Consider the following 18,797-nt stretch of genomic DNA (forward strand, 5'->3'; position numbering starts at 1 on the left):
CCCTAGCCAGCTCAGGTATTTCATGTGTTGCCCCTCAAGTACACCTGGTGCAACTAATGAAACCCTTGATTCATTGCATCAGGTGTGCTTGAGACAACACCTGTTGTATTTGTGCTGTTGTGAGGGATTCTATTCAGGGGGCTGAATAATAGCAAGACTAGAGAAGCCAGTATAAGTTGCAATTTCAGCTGCATTTCGGGAAACCACTTGAAGCATCTGTTGTGTGGAGCTATTTCAATTGCTTTTGTTTGATTCACTCACTGCAAACAGCTGGAAGTCTGTAAATTTTGATGATAAACATGATTTGCCATGGGGATTGAATTGCAACTGTATGTATACTGCCATCTGCTCCCCCGCAATTACCTTTGGGTGTTCCAAGTGCCCAGACCATTTGGGCCTCAAATGTTACATTTCTATCACCGTTACCCTGGCAACTAGGCCTTTGGCAGGGCTGTTTACATTCCTTTCTCTATCTCACTTTCCTTGCCTCACCTATCTCCCAGGAAGCTTCAAGGATATGTTTGGATTTACACTCCAATGTTAATTAGAACTACATCCTTAATGATCATTTGTGCCACTTTCAGGGTTAGATGGGGTTTCTTGTTTATGGCCTCAAGAGCACAGGGGTTATAAAACGTTATAAAATGTAGGTGCACAGGAGCCATATATAAAAACTATTCAGTGATGTGTTCTATCTTTCTGAACTTTAAATGTCATTAATATTTGAAACAATTAAATCAAAATATACACCCTGGGTCTCTGATTCTTATGTCATATTCGTAGGATGTATTTCTTAGATGCTAATTGTTATGCTACAGCAATGCAACTATTAATGCTTTATCTCATTCACAATTGTTTCATAGTGGCTGGAATGACTGGTACTGCTCACATTGATGGAGATCATATTGTTGTGTCAGTTCCTGAAGCTGTACTAGTTTCCAATTTTGTCACAGATGGGATCACCCTTGATCATGGCTTAGCCACAGAAGTTGTCCAAGGACCTGATATCATAACTGAAGCTGATGTTACAGAAGGGGTGATAGTTCCTGAATCTGTATTGGAAGCTGATGTATCTATTGAAGAAGCACTAGATACCCGTGATCATGTTTTGACTTCAGATATAGTAGCAGAAACTGTTGGCGTTCCTGATGAGGTTTTTGTGGCTGATCTTCTTACGAGTCCTGATGGACATTTGGAACATGTGGTACAAGATTCTGTGTCAGGATCTGACTCTCCCACAATGGTTTCAGAAGAGGTTCTTGTAACCAATTCAGATACAGAAACTGTGATTCAAACATCTGGCACTATTCCTGGTTCTACAGTTACTATAAAGACTGAAGATGAGGATGATGGCAAGAGCACATCAGAAGACTACTTAATGATATCTTGTAAGTTAAGTAAAGGTTTATACAACATTTGACTATTCAGACTAGAAATGATCCAATGATGAGAGGCTATGAAATATAATTGGTTGTGAGTATGATGTATTTTCCCAGTAAAATTTTGGCAGAAATAGTGTTATGCCAGTCGAAAAGTCAATACAGCTTAAATGTGGTTTGTAGTAAGTAAGTTAGTGCACATAAATCCACTCATATCCCCTCACTTATGGAAGACTGTTGGATCTAGCACAGGCTTCCATGGCCCAGAATGGGAGTGAAGGGATTTCTGCAAATTTTCCTTTCTCTGACAGTCACACACACTACATACTTCACTATTCCAAAGGGTTCCCCAACTCTTTTGAGCTGATTTTGGAGGGCTTGTAGGAGATTGCAGAGGAAAGAGTTGAGTTGGCTTCCTTCTGTCTTGGGAGACAATGGAGGAGTCTGAAAAAAATGACACTACCCTACTTTCCACTAAAACACCTGCTAAATCGAAGAGCCTTCTGTCACACGTGGCTCTAATACAACCCATATAATGAGATTTTGTTTTCACAGTTAGAGGTCCATGGGAATGATGCATCAGTCTAGAGTATATACATTCTGGGACCCATGGGAGCAGGACTTAATGGAAAACGTTATGAAAGAATCTCAAGAACACATATGACATAGCAGATTTGATTATTCCTTGAGCTCTTTAGCACACATTTCCAAATGGAGTACGTTACTCTACATTTTTAAAGGTTTTTTTCTTTTTAAAAAATCTAGATTTTATAATGACCTGTTTCAGGAAATTAATGGCAATACATAAATTGAAGCTCAGATACTCAATAAAAACAGCAGATTCTTATGGGACCTTAAAGACTATCAAAAGTTACTGTGACATGAGCTTTTGTGAAATACCATTTATTTTATCAGATATAGGAAGTGTTATCACCTGCATGTGTGTCTTTCTGTGTGTATATATATATTTACACACACACTGTTGGGTTGGGGACACGTGTGTGTCGTGGGTGAAAGTGAGTGAGAAAGAGAGAGAGGGGTATGTGTTTGTTTTATACATACACATACTATCTGACTGCAACTCAGGATAACACTTCAAACATCTGATGAAGTGGACTGTAGTCCTGAAAAGCTTATACCATAAGAAATTTGTCCTTAAGGTGCCGTTGATTTTGCTGTAAGAGATGTGACACAAATAACATAAAACATCTTTTGTTTTTGTTTTTCAGGTTTGTGATGTTCAAACACCCACAGTGGATTGCTAGCTCTTGATCCTTATGATGGCACTGCATGTACATTACTGATGATCCTTCTTTCTTTTCTTCTTTGGCGATCACTCGTAGCCGAGTAAGATTGTCTTCCATAAACACAGTTTTAACAATGAGTCCGTAAATGGCTGTGGAGACCATTTCTGGATCCACACGTCCTTCCACAGTGGGGACATTGGTTTCCGGGTGGGAGTTGATCACGGTGTGGATTTGCCAAGTGTTCCTTCCTCTTAGCACGTTTCTCCCTTGCGTCCTGAGTTCGAGTGTCTTCAAAGCCCCTGACACCTTTGGTAAAGGCTGTTCTCCAACTGGAGCGCTCGCAGGCCAGTGTTTCCCAGTTGTCAGTGTTTATACTACATTTTTAAAAGATTTGTCTTGAGACATTCTTTAAATCTCTTTTGTTGACCACCAGCATTAAGCTTTCCATTTTTAAGTTCGGAATAGTGTAGTTGCTTTGGAAGACGATCATCAGGCATCCGCACATGACCAGTCCAACGAAGTTGATCTTTGCTTCTTCCAGTACACTGGTATTAGTTCGCCTGTCTTCCCAAGTGATGTGTGAAATTTTTTGGAGACACTGTTGATGGAATATTTCGAGGAGTTGGAGATGGCGTTTATAAGTGGTCCATGTTTCACAAGCATATAGTAAGGTTGGCAGTACAATAGCTTTGTAAAAAAGCATTTTGGTTTCCCTGCGAATGTCCTGATCCTCAAACATTGCAAACATTGCACTTCAGTCGGGAGAAAGCTGCACTCTCAGAACTCAGGCGATGCTGGATTTCAGCATCAGTGTTGGCCCTTGTGGAAAGATAACTGCCTAGGTAGGAGAAGTGATGGACATTTTCCAAGGTTACACCATTGAGTTGGATTTCTGGTGCTGCAGAGGGGTTATTTTGTACTTGTTGGTGCAGCACTTTGGTTTTTTGGATGTTGAGTGATAGGCCAAGCCTTTCGTAAGCTTCTGGAAAGATGTTTAGGATGGTTTGGAGGTCATCCTCTGAGCGTGCGCACACTACGTTGTCATCAGCATACTGAAGCTCTATGACGGAAGTTACGGTAACTTTACTCTTTGATGATCCTATACTACCCACTACAGAACCACACTGGAGCTGTCTTTTAGGGGTAAGGTAATATTCCACCACCACCTTCTTCCATAATTTATTTATTTTGTTTAACAGCATTTATAACTGCTTAATATTTAAAATTGATAAGCAGTATGCAGAAATGCAAACATTAAAATTGTATAATAAAATCAGAGAAAAATACAAAAATCTAGTAATAACAGGGTCCGTTCTTATGCTTATTACAATATAAGCAATATATTGGGCAACTTTTTCTTGGTGCTATTCCATTTCCCCTAGCAAGTCTGCCTTAATTGTAGTAGAATTCCACCACCCCAGTGATATCATTATGACAGTCTTGAAAGGCAGTGGAGTTTGTAACTAGCAATGTGTAGAACAACATTGTTGCTCCAGCTGCAGATCACATTTTCAGAAATTATTCTGAGACTCATATGCCATCCACATCTGGCATGTTGGCCAGAAGTTACCTAGCCTGTAAAATGGCATTGCTTATTTTGCAAATGTTATGAATTCATTCCTTTATTGTTTCCTTTGAGATAGATACTAGGGAAGGGGTTTTCCCCAAAAAATAAATAGCACAGCTGTAGAACTATGGCACATATCTCAAGGGCTTCTAGGATGGGTGTGATATCACCAGCATAGTACATGCTAAGACATCACATAAACTGGGAGCTGGCAATCTACAGTGAATCTGAACATCTCACACCTGGAAACAGCCAAGAAAGGTAAGTTAGAGGTGGCAAATAGTATTTTTCTTGATCTTTGGCAAACAGGCATTTCTGCAGCATTTATCTTCTAAATAATCTCTCCACAATTCATAGAATTGTAGAGTTGGAAAGGACCCCGAGGGTTATCTAGTCCAAACTCTTAATGCAGGAATCTCTGCTAGATCATACATGACAGATGGCCATCCAACCTCTGCTTTAAAAACTGGAAGGAAGGAGAGTCCACCACCTCATAAGGGGGTCTGTTCCACTGTTGAGCAACTCTTACTGTCAGAAAGTCAGAACCTCCTTTCTTGTAACTTGAATCCATTGGTTCGGGTCCTTGCCTCTGGAGCAGTGCCATCCTCCATGTAACAGCCCTTGAGATCTTTGAAGATGGCTATCAGATCTCACCTCTGTCTCCTATTTACCAGACTAAATATACCTAACTCCTTCAACCGTTCTTCATAAGGCTTGGCTTCCAGACCCTTTATCATCTTGGTTGCCCTCCTCTGCACACATTCCAGATGGTCAATACCCTCCTTAAATTGTAATGCCCAGAACTAGACACAGTATTACAGGTGTGGTCTGACCAAGGCAAAATAGAGTGGTACTATTACTTCCCTTGATTGGGATACTACAGTGGTACCTCAGGTTAAGAACTTAATTCGTTCCGGAGGTTGGTTCTTAACCTGAAACTGTTCTTAACCTGAAGCATCACTTTAGCTAATGGGGCCTCCCGCTGCCACTGCGCCGCCACCGCACGATTTCTGTTCTCATCCTGAAGCAAAGTTCTTAACCCGAGGTACTATTTCTGGGTTAGCGGAGTCTGTAACCTGAAGCGTCTGTAACCTGAAGCGTCTGTAACCCGAGGTACCACTGTATACTTCTTTGTGCTGAGAGCAACAATATGATATTGATAATTTGCATTAGCAGTAATTTGCTCAGTTTTTTCTCTGGGCTTACTGTGTGGACCAGACCAGAAAGTAATAGGCCCACAACTATTGAAAATCAAGTAAAATTTCTAGATATTCTAAATGACTCTGTCTAGAAGAGTTGGTGTTGGAATGAACTTGTGGGGGGGGGGGGGCGCAAACCTGCACTTAATCTTGAATGGTGCCCAGGATGTAAGTTTTATTGAGGCAATTTGGAGCAGTGGCCATAGTGCTATTAAATTAAATAAGCATGCAAATAGCCAGTTGCCAAAAAAATTCAACATGCTCACATTTGATTTCAAAAGAGAATACTTCCATTAAATGAGGAGACTGGCAAAAAGGAAGCTGAAAGCCAAAGTCAGCAGAGTCAAATCACTCCAAAACGCTTGTGAGTTGTTGAAAAATACACTATTAGAAACTCAATTGGCATGTATAGGGCAGTTGAGGCAAGGTACTATGAGGGCCCAGGAGACACCAGCATGGTTAATGAGCAGTCAAAGAAGCAATTAGAGGAAAGGCAGCTTCTTTCCTTTGGGTCATTAGTGGTGTATGCCTTGGAATTCTGGCATGGAAACCAGTGTTAGAAACATATGAAATCACTTCCAGTCTGCTGCGAAGGATAATGGCGGTGTGCTGGGTGTCGTCTGCGACACGGAGCTGGCAGGAAAGGCTTGGAGGGCAGCTCTGGATCTCAGCACATCCCCCAAAACCCACCCACAGGAGAGTGGGGACCTGAGGGTTCCAGCAGAGTGAAAAATCTCGCCTCTCCCCAATCATCTCCCGGCCGCTGCTGTGCGCGAGGAAGGGAAGGGGAAGAGGCTTGAGATCGCTCTCAGCATCAACGCAGCCTGCTGCCGAAGCTATGATGTGTCACCAGAAGCAGCAGACAGATTCGAGGTAAAAGTCAATAAAATATTTTAAACGTGGAATTAGACTCTAAATTTACTATTGGCAAAACGGAAGCAAAACAGGAAGTCAGCTTCCGATACTTGCGGACAGGCTCTGCAAAGGGAACTTTTTTGTGAATGGGACTCAGATTCTGCTTATAGCAAAGGGGAACTGTAACACTCAACTTTGACTGGATGGATGGTTACATTCTAACGGCTTGCAACTTTAACTGTATCCAGATACCTAGTGAGATACAAATGGAACTTTACTGACTGCTGGTGGTTTTAGCAATTTTATATAAAAATTTGGAGGAGCTAAAGAAGAAAAGGGGGAGGAGAGGAAAGGAAGCCTGCAGGGAACTCTTGCACATTTGGGGGGTAACAGGAAAATGGACTGGCCTAACATTTATACCACTTTCTCTGCCTTTTGGAATATTAATGAACTATTTCTCTCTTTCACTACACAATAATGTATTTGTATATTTTATATTTCTTGATCTAATGGAAATTTGGGGTTTTTTTTTTACATTTCCCTTTTGCTTTGGTGATAAAAGTATGGTGGGGAGGGAGAAAGCAGACAAAAGGGAAAGGGAAACCAAGAGAGATCTGGGGGGGAGGGTCAGTCTCACGGCTGAATAGACTCAGAGCCTGCAGGTGTGACCTTGATCAATTCACACAATACTGGGAACCAACAGATAAGAAATGTCTGGAACAGACAGAGTAACAACAAGGAAAGCGACTGCTTCCGCTGCTACGGCAGCTACTAGATGGACCAGCGTACAGCTTGGTGACAATGGGAATAAGGGAGAGAAAGAACAGACAGATCTTTTTGCATTGTCAGTGTGGTGTAGTGGTTAAGAGTGGTAGACTCATAATCTGGGGAACCAGGTTCGCGTCTCCGCTCCTCCACATGCAGCTGCTGGGTGACCTTGGGCTACTCACACTTCTTTGAAGTCTCTCAGCTCCACTCACCTCACAGAGTGTTTGTTGTGGGGGGGGGGGAGGGAAAGGAGAATGTTAGCTGCTTTGAGACTCCTTCGGGTAGTGATAAAGCAGGATATCAAATCCAAACTCCTCCTCCTCCTCGTAGCTTTCGGAATTTAGAAAAGAGATGTTGAACTCAATGAAAGAATTTACACAACAGGTCCGCAGTGATATGGAAAAATCTAACTTATCACTGAAGGAAGAAGTACATAGAGACATTGAGAACTCAAAGTTTTGAAAGAACAGTTTGGGATATTGGGAGATAAGGTCAACAACTTGGAAACAAAAGTAGACAAATTAGAAAAACTAAGAGGAGGTCACAGAAGTAAAAGAGAAACAAAAAGGGGTGTTGGGATTGGTACAAGTGGTTCAAGAGAAACAGAATGACTTAGAGGTTCAGGTTCTACTTTTGCGATTACAAGAGACTCTGACTCTGAGCCCATTCTAGAGACATATGTGATGCAGACAATTTCAGAATGGATGGAGGAAAGCACAGACTGGTTGGACGGCCTAGTAGAAAGCTGTGTTAGAATTAAATCATTTCAGAGTAGAGAACGGAAGCAGCCAGGATACATTTTTCTAACAGTGACAAAAAAAGTGAAGGACGCAATCCTTCAGAACAGTTTTGAAAATGATCTCGTGGTTGCTGGGCAGAAAGTAGACATTTTTAGAGAGATTCCGCTGAAACAGAGATTAAGAAGAACAAAATATAGGTGTTTGACAACGGTTCTTTGGAGAGCCGACATCAGATACAAATGGGAATTCCCAGAGGGCATTTCCTTTACATACATGAAGAGGAGATATAGACTGACATCAGAATTTCAGGCGAGAGAATTTCTGGACAAAAACAGGAGAGACTTAGATCCCAAACAAGATAGGGGATACCACCCAAGCTGAGCGAAGAAAGTTCTGGAACAACTAGCACTGGAAGAGGCTGCATCAGGGAAAGTAGATACTGTAACTGACTCTGAAAATGGCCAATTTTAAATTAACTGAGTTGGAAAATAAATGGTTTAAACTGTGAAGCCAAACGTCATTGGATTGAACATGTAATAGCAAAACAGAAATTAGATATAATTTGTCTCCAAGAGACACATATTGCAAAAAAGCACAAAAGGGTCTTAATTAATAAAAAAAATAGGTATGGATTTCATCTCATCAGATAAAACAAATAGCCTTTTATATTAATCCTGCACTTGAACCCAAATTGATTCAGAAGGATGAAAAAGGAAGAATTCTAATAATACAAATTAAAATTCAGGGAGAGGAAGTGATACTGGTTGGCATTTATGCACCCAATGACAAGAAAGCATTAGAAACAGAATTAGAATTAGAAACAGAATTACTTGAATTCGCAGATCAAAAGATCATTCTAATGGGAGACTTAAATGGAGTTCCATCTCTAGTTAAAGACAGATCAGCCAGGAAAAAATAGACTTCTTGTTTAGTCATGTCCGACTCTTTGTGACCCCGTGGACCAGAGCACGCCAGGCACTCCTGTCTTCCACTGCCTCCCGCAGCTTGGTCAAACTCATGCTGGTAGCTTCGAGAACACTGTCCAACCAGCTTGTCCTCTGTCAACCCCTTCTTCTTGTGCCCTCCATCTTTCCCAACATCAGGGTCTTTTCCAGGGAGTCTTCCCTTCTCATGAGGTGGCCAAAGTATTGGAGCCTCAGCTTCAGGACCTGTCCTTCCAGTGATCACTCAGGGCTGTTTTCCTTAAGCATGGATAGGTTTGATCTTCTTGCAGTCCATGGGACTCTCAAGTGTCTCCTCCAGCACCATAATTCAAAAGCATCAATTCTTTGGTGATCAGCCTTCTTGATGGTCCAGCTCTCACTTCCATACATCATTACTGGGAAAACCATAGCTTTAACTGTATGGACCTTTGTCGGCAAGGTGATGTCTCTGCTTTGTACGATGCTGTCTAGGTTTGTCACTGCTTTTCTCCCAAGAAGCAGGCGTCTTTTAATTTCGTGACTGCTGTCACCATCTGCAGTGATCATGGAGCCCAAGAAAGTAAAATCTCTCACTGCCTCCATTTCTTCCTCTTCTATTTGCCAGGAGGTGATGGGCCCAGGAGGTGATGTAGACTGATCTTCTCCAATCCTCTGGCCACTGCTGAGTTTTCCAAACTTGCTGGCATATTGAGTGCAGCACCTTAACAGCATCATCTTTTAAAATTTTAGATAGTTCAGCTGGACTATCATCACTTCCACTGGTATTGTTATTAGCACTGCTTTCTAAGGCCCATTTGACTTCACTCCCCAAGATGTCTGGCTCAAGGTCAGCAACCACACTACCTGGGGTGTACGAGACATCCATATTTTTCTGGTATAATTCCTCTGTGTATTCTTGCCACCGCTTCTTGATGTCTTCTGCTTCTGTTAGGTCCTTACCACTTTTGTCCTTTATTATGGAAATCTTTGCACAAAATGTTCCTTTCATAGCTCCAATTTTCTTAAACAGGTCTCTGGTTTTTCCCATTCTATTGTTTTCCTCTGTTTCTTTGCATTGCTCGTTTAAGAAAGCCTTCTTGTCTCTCCTTGCTATTTTTTGGAAATCTGCCTTCAATTTCCTGTATCTTTCACTATCTCCCTCGCATTTTGCTTGCCTTCTCTCCCCCGCTATTTGTAAGGCCTCGTTGGACAGCCACTTTGCTTTCTTACATTTCCTTTTCATTGGGATGGTTTTCGTTGCTGCCTCCTGTATAATGTTGCGAGCCTCCATCCATAGTTCTTCAGGCACTCTGTCCAGCAAATCCAAATCCTTAAACCTGTTCCTCACTTCCACTGTGTATTCATAAGGGATTTGATTTAGATTGTATCTTACCGGCCCAGTGGTTTTTTCCTACTTTCTTCAGTTTAAGCTTGAATTTTGCTATAAGAAGCTGATGATCTGAGCCACAGTCAGCTCCAGGTCTTGTTTTTGCTGACTGTATAGAGCTTCTCCATCTTTGGCTGCAGAGAATATAATCAATCTGATTTCGATGCTGCCCATCTGGTGATGTCCATGTGTAGAGTCGTCTCTTGTGTTGTTGGAAAAGAGTGTTTGTGATGACCAGCTTGTTCTCTTGGCAGAACTCTATTAGCCTTTGCCCTGCTTCGTTTTGAACTCCAAGGCCAAACTTGTCGGTTGTTCCTTTTATCTCTTGATTCCCTACTTTAGCATTCCAATCCCCTATAATGAGAAGAACATCCTTCATTGGTATCATTTCTAGAAGGTGTTGTAAATCTTCATAGAATTGGTCAATTTCAGTTTCTTCAGCACCAGTAGCTGGTGCATAAGCTTGGATTACTGTGATGTTAAAAGGTCTGCCTTGGATTCGTATCAAGATCATTTTGTCATTTTTGAGATTGCATCCCAGTACAGCTTTCGCCACTCTTTTGTTTACTATGAGGGCCACTCCATTTCTTTTACGGGATTCTTGCCCACAGTAGTAGATATGATGCTCATCCGAACTGAATTCGCCCATTCCCGTCCATTTTAGTTCACTGATGCCCAGGATGTCAATGTCCTCCGCTCTTCCTCAGTAGCATGTTGGACGCCTTCCGACCTGAGGGGCTCATCTTCCAGCATCATAACTTTTATATGCCTGTTGTCTTTGTCCATGGACTTTTCTTGGCTGGGATACTGGAGTGGCTTGCCGGTTCCTGCTCCAGGTGGATCACGTTTGGTCAAAACTCTCTATTATGGCCTGTCCATCTTTGGTGGCCCCGCATGGCATAGCTCATAGCTTCTCTGAGTTATTCAAGCCCCTTTGCCACGGCAAGGCAGTGATCCATGAAGGGGGGGGGGGAGAGAGACTAAGGAAGGCAACTTGTCAAAAACCTTTTTTGATATGACTCAAAATCTAAATTTGATAGATTTATGGAGAATGAGACATATGTTTGATGAAGAGTATACCTTTTACAGCCATGTAGATGACAGCAGCTCAAGAATAGACTCTGTATGGATTTCCAAAGAATTGGAAATAAGAGTCAAAAAGTTGAAATTAATCCCAGAACCTTTTCAGACCACAATTCCTTGATTATGGAACTACAAAAAGAAAGCCAAATTTCTTTTAGATGGAGATTGAATGATGATTTATTAGATGACCAAAAATTTGTTGAAAAAGAAAAAAAGACCCTCGGATTATTTTGAAATAAGCAGTCAAGGGCAAACAAAATTACAGATGGTCTGGGACGCAAGCAAGGCTGTAATGAGAGGACTCTATACAACAAAACTCATTTAAAAGGAAATTGAGGGAGAAAAAGAAAAAAGGAATTTTAGAGGAAATTATGAAAAAGGAGAAACAGCTACCAAACAAAGCAAATAAAGAGACAGTAAAACAAGCAATTAAAACACTACAAACTCAATACTCAATGATCATAAACGAGGAAATTAGCTGGAAAATAAAAAGGGTAAAACAAAAATATTTTGAGCATGCAAATAAACCAGGAAAGTTGTTAGCCTGGCAGCTGAAAAAAAGTGAACAAAGGAACTCCATAAACAAAATTAACATAAATGGCAGAATCACAGACAAGTTGAAGGAAATAAGAGAAGGATTTGTTAAATATTTTCCTGAGCTGTATAGACAAGGGAAAGAAAAAAACATTTAAGATAGAAGAGTATATCAGAAGTAGTAATATGCCACACATAAAATAACAAAGGATCATTCTTAACTCCCAGATAAGAATGCAAGAATTGCTTGCGGCAATAAAAAGCTCTAAAAATGGCAAGTCTTCAGGCCTGGATGACTTTACGGCAAAAACATCATTGCCACTTTCTTTTCATTTTTAGCCTCCAGGTATTCTATTATATTCAGAATATTCCTTATATTCTCCTTCATTTGTCTGCCTGGTAAAAACCCTGCCTGATCATGATATATATACTCATTTAATATTTTTTTAAATCTAATTTCTAATCTAATATATTTGCGAACAATTTGTAATCATTGTTTAACAAGGAGATAGGCCTATAGTTTTTAATTTGCAGTAAGTCTGCATCTTGTTTTGGAATTATTGTTATATAGGCCTGTTTCCATGTTTCTGGGATTTTGCCTGTATTCAATATTTCATTCATGACATCTTTCAATGGGTTCACTAATTGTTCATTTAATTTCTTATAATATTTCGCCCTCCCAGACCTTAAATTGTATTATGAATCTGCTTGTTTGATATGGATCAGGGACTGGATGAGGTTGGATAAGCAAGAGTCATTATAATTAGAAGGACATGACAACAGATTTGGTTGGCACGCATATTTATGGTACAGGAAAAATTAAGGATATGTTTATGCATAATATGTTTTCTTTAAATTTCTAATAAAAATGTATTTAAAAAAAGAAACATGAAATCTAGGAGCTAAATGCTGCCTTAAACCTAGGTTATGTGAGGAGAATCAGAACTTACAGGGTTAAACAGTTCTGTGTGACGTCTCACATTCTGAGGCGTGGTTTTGTTCACATACGGGAATCTTTGTGTGTGAGTTGCTTTCGTTTTTGGCTGTCGAGCTGAGAAGATGTCCGCTCGATCGCCGGTCTGATTTATGATGTTTTTCTACTCATTAAAGACTGTTTTAGATTACTGTACTTTTTGCTCTATAACACACAGATTTTTTTCTCCTAAAAAGTAAGGGGAAATGTCTGTGCGTGTTATTGAGCGAATGTGTGGTCCCTGGAGCCGACTGGCCCGAGTGCAGGGGCAAAAATCAGGCAAAAATCCGATTGCGCGAGTGAGGAAGCTGTTGCTTTTCTGCATTCTGCCTCAGGGTCTTACTGCCCACCCTCTTCTGTTTTGTTTTTTTTTTTAATTCTCTGTTTATTAAATTTTTTACACAATCATACAATCATCTACAAACCGCAGCAGAACATACAATAGGGGATCAAAAAAGCAAAGAGGAAAGAAAAAAAAAAGAAGAACAGAAAAAAAAATAAAAAAGATAAAAATAAAAATAAAAAAGAGAAAAAGCACAAGAAAAACAGAAAAAGAAAGAGGAAAGAAGAAAAACAAAACCAAAAAAGGATAATAAAACATCGTTCCGTACACTGTGACTTCCATCCTTCCCGGTTTGGGTTGTACAATCCTTATAGTTTACTCGCTGATTACATTATCATCACCAATGTTCAAACATTACAAGTTTTAAATTCCATCCACTGAGATTTTCAACATTCCATAAGTCACTTCAACATAGCCCAGAAATTTACTCCAGTCATTTTTTAATTTAGTATTATTTTGAGATCTAATTCTTTGTGTCAGCCTCGCTAGTTCTATATATTGGAATAGTTTCGTCTGCCATTCTTTAACTGTGGGGGTGTTAGATGTTTTCCAATTCTGCGCCAACGCGATCCTGGCCGCCGCCGTGGCGTATTGGAAGAAGTTTTCATCTTCTCTTTTAATCTCTTCTCCTACCATTCCTAAAAGAAACGCTTCCGGTATCTTAGGGAAGTTGTATTTTAAAATTTTCTTTAGTTCCTCATAAATTTGGTCCCAGAATCCTCTCACCACCTCACAGGTCCACCACATATGAAAGAAGTTCCCCACCTTGTTTTTACATCTCCAGCATGTGCTATCACCGGTTTTATACATCTTCCCCAGACTTGCCGGGGTGATGTACCATCGGTACATCATCTTCTCTAGATTTTCTCGGAGAGTAGCACATGCCGAGAACTTCATACCCTTTTTCCATAGTTTCTGCCATTTCTCCTGTTCCAAATTATGCCCCAGATCTCTGGCCCATTTAACCATGACCCCCTTAACTGCCTCATCTCTGGTTTCCCAGCTTAACAATTGTTTATACATTTTAGAGAGGAGTTTGCTATTAGATTCCAATATCTCTACCTGATATTTCGATTTTTTTTCACTTATCCCTGTTTTTTTATGCTCGAGCCACAACGCATTAATCTGATGATATTGAAGCCAGCTGTTTAGTTTTCCTTTTAACTCCTCATAGGGTCTGATTTTCCATCCACCCTCCAGTTTGACTAGGAGGTCCTCATACGTCCATCTCTCCCCCTCTTGGTTTGTTTTTTTGAGCGTTATAATATCTATTGGGGAGATCCACCAAGGCGTACCGCTTTCAATTACTTTTTTATTTCTGTTCCAGGCTTCTAGTAGAGGGCCTCTGATAATATGATTTGAGAAGCTTTTGTGGGCTTTACCTTTATCTTGCCATAAATAAGCGTGCCAGCCAAACCTGGCATCAAAGCCTTCAAGGTCCAGTAGGTCTGGGTTTTTTAAAGTCGCCCAGTCTTTTATCCAACAGAGGCAGGCAGCATCGTAATAGAGCCTTAAATCTGGGACTGCGAAGCCCCCCCTCTCTCTCGCATCCGTCAGCAGTTTGAATTTAATTCTGGCCCTTTTCCCCTGCCATATGAATTTCGTCAGAATTTTTTGCCAGGTCTTAAAACATGATGTTCCTCTTATTATAGGGATATTCTGGAATAAAAACAGTAGTTTTGGTAAAATACTCATTTTGATCGCAGCCATCCTTCCTGACCAAGACAGTTTTAGCCTATTCCAAATGTCCAGATCTCTCTTAATTTCTTGCCAGACCTTGGTGTAATTATCTTCTAATAAGTTTATATTCTTTGGCGATATCCATATTCCCAGGTACTTAACTTTTTTTACTACTTTAATGCCGATCATTTGCTCCAACTGGATCTTTGCCACTTCATCTAAATTCTTCACTAGAATTTTAGTTTTCCCCTTGTTTAATTTGAACCCCGCCAATTTGCCAAATTCTTCTAAGATCTTTACAGTATTACTAACGCTGTTCATTGGTTCCTCTAAAGTTAGCACCACGTCATCGGCATATGCCTTGAGCTTGTACTCTTTCTCTCCGACTTTTATCCCCTTTATTCTTGATGACTCCCTTATTTTATTTGCCAATATCTCTAGAACCATAATAAAGAGAAGGGGGGATAACGGGCAGCCTTGTCTTGTACCTTTCGCTATTGTAAAAGGGCTGGAGAGGCTATCATTTATAATCAGCCTTGCCCTTTGCCCTGAGTATATTGCCTTTATCCCTTCTAAAAAGGGGCCCTCTATTCCTACTGTTTTTATACACCGTAACAAAAAGTTCCAAGAAACATTATCGAATGCTTTCTCAGCATCAATAAAAATTAATGCTGCCGGGATATCTATCTTCATATCCAGATATTCGATAATATTCACTAAGTGTCTGACGTTATCTTTTAACTGCCTATTCGGTAAAAAACCCACTTGGTCTTTATGGATGGCTCTCATTAAGTACTTCTTAAGCCTGCTCGCCATAATATCTGCAAAGATCTTATAATCATTGTTGAGCAGGGAAATTGGTCTATAGTTTCTTATATCCGTTTTCTCTGTTTCTGTTTTTGGTATTAACGTAATATGTGCCTCCCTCCATGAATCTGGAATCCTTCCTCCCTGGAGGATGTTGTTAATAACCTCGCTGAGCACTGGGGCTATATGATCTCCTAATATTTTATAATATTTAGCAGTTAATCCATCGGGGCCGGGTGCCTTCCCGTTTTTCATTCTCTTAATGGCTTCCCTCACCTCTTCTACTGTAATACTTTTATTTAGGTGTTTTTTTTCCTCATCCGTTACATGGATCCCTCCACACTCTGTCAGGTATTTTTCTATTTCTACTTCTTCCTCTTCTCCCTTCTCATACAACTTTCCGTAAAATTGGGTAAACCTTCTTTCTATTTCGGTTGTTTCTTCCACTATCTTATCCTCTACTATAAGTTTATTTATCACGTTTTGCTTTTTCCTCCTCCTTAGCTGCCATGCCAGCAACTTCCCAGATTTGTTCGCCGATTCGAAATATTTCTGCTTCATGAATTTAATTTTCCACTCTACCTCTTGATTTAGTAGTGCGGAATATTGTGCCTGCAGCATACTGGAGGTTTGTTTAAGTCTATCATCTCCTGGTCTTATTGCTAATTTTTTTTCACAATCTTTTAGTTGGGTAAGGATCTCTTCTTTCTTTTGGTTTCTCAGTTTTCTCCTATGGCTATTTTGTTGTATCAGGAGGCCTCTTAGGACTGCTTTACCGGCGTCCCAGACTACGTCAGGGGACGTACCCTTATTCCAGTTTAAATCAAAATAATTCTTGAGGGTGGCTTTGGCTTTATCTATCACCTCCTCGATTTCTAAGAGGTACTCATTCATCCTCCACCTGTACGGACCTGATGTTTCCTTTTTTATTTCCAAAGCTATTGGGCAGTGATCTGATAGGGTTCTGGGTTGTATTTCACATTCCCTTACTTTTGTCAAAATTGTTCTTGAGACCCAGATCTGGTCTATTCTGCCCCAGCTCTGGTGGGGTTCTGAGAAATGAGTAAATTGCCTTGTTATAGGGTTTTTGTGCCTCCATATATCAATTAAATCAAAATTCTCCACCAAATTACTAAAGGATTTTGGCAGCTTCCCTTGATTCACTTTACCCTTCTTTACATTTCTATCCCATTCCGGTGCTGGGACCCCGTTGAGATCCCCAAGTAAGATTAATTTATGGTCTTCCAATTCTAGTAGTATTTGTTCCAACTTCTCAAAAAATTCAGCTTTATTTGTGTTGGGGGCATAAACCGTTACCACGTTGAGTTTCTCTCCCTGACAGTTAAGTTGAATTCCTAGTATTCTCCCCTCATCGTCTTTACAGATTAGTACCGGGTCCCACTTTTCTTTAACATATATCACTACTCCCCTTTTCTTATTTATACCCGAGTTAACAAATTCTACCCCTAACTTCTTATTTACTAGGATATGTCTATGTTTTTTTGCTATGTGCGTCTCTTGGAAACAGATTACATCATAGTTCTTATTTTTTAAAGCTTTCTCAATTTTATTCCTTTTCAATTTTTCGTTCAACCCATTCACATTCCAGGATAAGAGCTTCAGTGTAACGGCTATTGTTTAACTCTTAAGTGTATTAAGTACTCAGTTCAGTTTTACAAGTTTAAAATCTAGAGTCCTTGTTCCCTAGGACCTCCTCCTCTCCTGCCGCCTCTTCTCCCACCGCGGCATCACTCTCCTCATTTTCTTCCTCAGCGTCTCTTCCTTCCTTTCCCGGCCCTCTCCCCCTCCATCTCTCCTGTTTCTCATCCAGCTCCACCTCCATTGGCCTGTTCTCTATCCTGCCCAATTCCTTCTCATATCTTCTCAAAAATTTCTCAGCTTCTTGAGGATCCAGTAACCTAAACTTTTTATCTTTGTAGAAAAAGGTGATTCCTTCAGGGAATTCCCATCTATACTGTATGTCATTTCTTTTTAAGACCCCTACCACTTGCCTAAACCCCTCTCTTTTACGTAGCAGTCTTGTCGGTATTTCTTTATAGATAATGATGGGCCTCCCACCGATTTTCAGTTTATTTCGATAGCTTGTTTTTAGGATCAAATTTTTCATTTCCATTGAATTGAAGATCACTAGACAGTCACCCAGGAATTTATTTGGCTTCAAGTGTTGAGGTCTCGTTTTAATTCTAAATGCATTTTCAATAGTTTGGGTCACCTCATCTTCTCTTAATCCCAGCCACTTTGATAATTCCTTAGCCATCTTTCCTTTTATGTCCTCATTCCTTTCTTCTTCCACTCCCCTAAATTTTAGGTGTAGTTGTTTTTGTCTCAGTTCTGTCATGGCTAAGTTATCCCAAATCCTTTCTTGTGTTCTATTTAATTCTCTCAGATCTTCCTTCATCCTTACTGATTCTTTTTTCTGTTCCCTCATCTCTTTCTGCATTCTTTTGTTAGATTCCTCAATTATTTTGGATTTGGTGGATAACTCTTGGATCTTAATTGAGAGTTCTCCTACTGCACCTTCTATTTTTTTGTCAATCATCCCCTGCATTTCTTCCAATTTACTTTCCATATGTAATTCATTTTGCTTAAATTCCTCCTTAATTCTTGCCCAAAGGCTCTCCAAGTCTCTTATTTCTTCTTGTTTTGATAGTCTCCTATCCCCTTGAGTCCCCCCTCCTCTTTTCCCGTCCCTCCCCCACATTACTAGGTCTCTCCCTGTGGGGCTTACACTCTTGTTCTTACAATTCTGCGTGATTTGTTTCCGTGGTAGTCAAATACAATAAAGGGGTAGGGGAGATAAGAGTTAGGAAGAGAAAAAAAAAGGGGTAGCGGAGGCGGGGACTGGTTTGCGACCAGGGGAGAGCCGTGGGCAAAGGACCCAGAGGCAGTAGGAAAAACCCAGAAGAGGCACCAGAAGGGGGGCGCTCCCACCCACTAGGGGGGGTTGGGGGGCTCGTGTGAAGGTGCGATATAATAGCCCCACGACGACGCCTTAGTATGTGTTGGTTCAAAGGGGGACGGAGTTCCCACCCACGCTTTGCTAATACAGCGTCTCGGAGATTCAGTTCACCAAGGTCCTCAATTAGATCTCTTGAGTACGTCGAAATCCTCCACCACCAGCAGGGGGCGTGTCAGTCTAAAGCGGAGCCTCAGGAGACGATTATTTCTGATAAAGTAAGCTGCAGACGCCCTGGGTTGCGTTAAAATGTCCAAAAGTCCGAGGGCCAACTCCAAATATAGTGTCCAAAAGTCCGAGGGTCAACTCCAAATATAAATTATGCAGCAGTCTTA

The 18,797-nt window shown here is 40.6% G+C and overlaps 2 protein-coding genes across 8 annotated transcripts in view; one reads left to right on the plus strand and one right to left on the minus strand.

Moving 5' to 3' along the window:
* The window catches only part of LOC309361223 (uncharacterized protein), a gene marked incomplete at its 3' end in the record, with an annotated part of 497,879 nt that overhangs the window by 36,798 nt on the left and 442,284 nt on the right, over window positions 1–18,797 (minus strand). The window lies entirely within an intron of this gene.
* Window positions 1–18,797, plus strand: part of LOC309361133 (zinc finger protein 711-like) — a 72,005-nt gene that overhangs the window by 13,847 nt on the left and 39,361 nt on the right. For 6 of the 7 annotated variants that reach the window (XM_081896082.1, XM_081896084.1, XM_081896088.1 and 3 more), the window contains exon 3: window positions 864–1,388. The exons of the other annotated variant lie outside the window; for it this stretch is intronic. In XM_081896082.1, the coding sequence (XP_081752208.1) occupies window positions 864–1,388 (525 nt within the window). The remainder of the gene's footprint in view (window positions 1–863; window positions 1,389–18,797) is intronic. 7 annotated transcript variants of the gene reach the window in all.

The sequence above is a fragment of the Podarcis melisellensis genome (genome assembly GCF_964234715.1).
Source record: "Podarcis melisellensis genome assembly, chromosome: W".
In the NCBI taxonomy this organism is placed as follows: Eukaryota; Metazoa; Chordata; class Lepidosauria; order Squamata; family Lacertidae; genus Podarcis; species Podarcis melisellensis.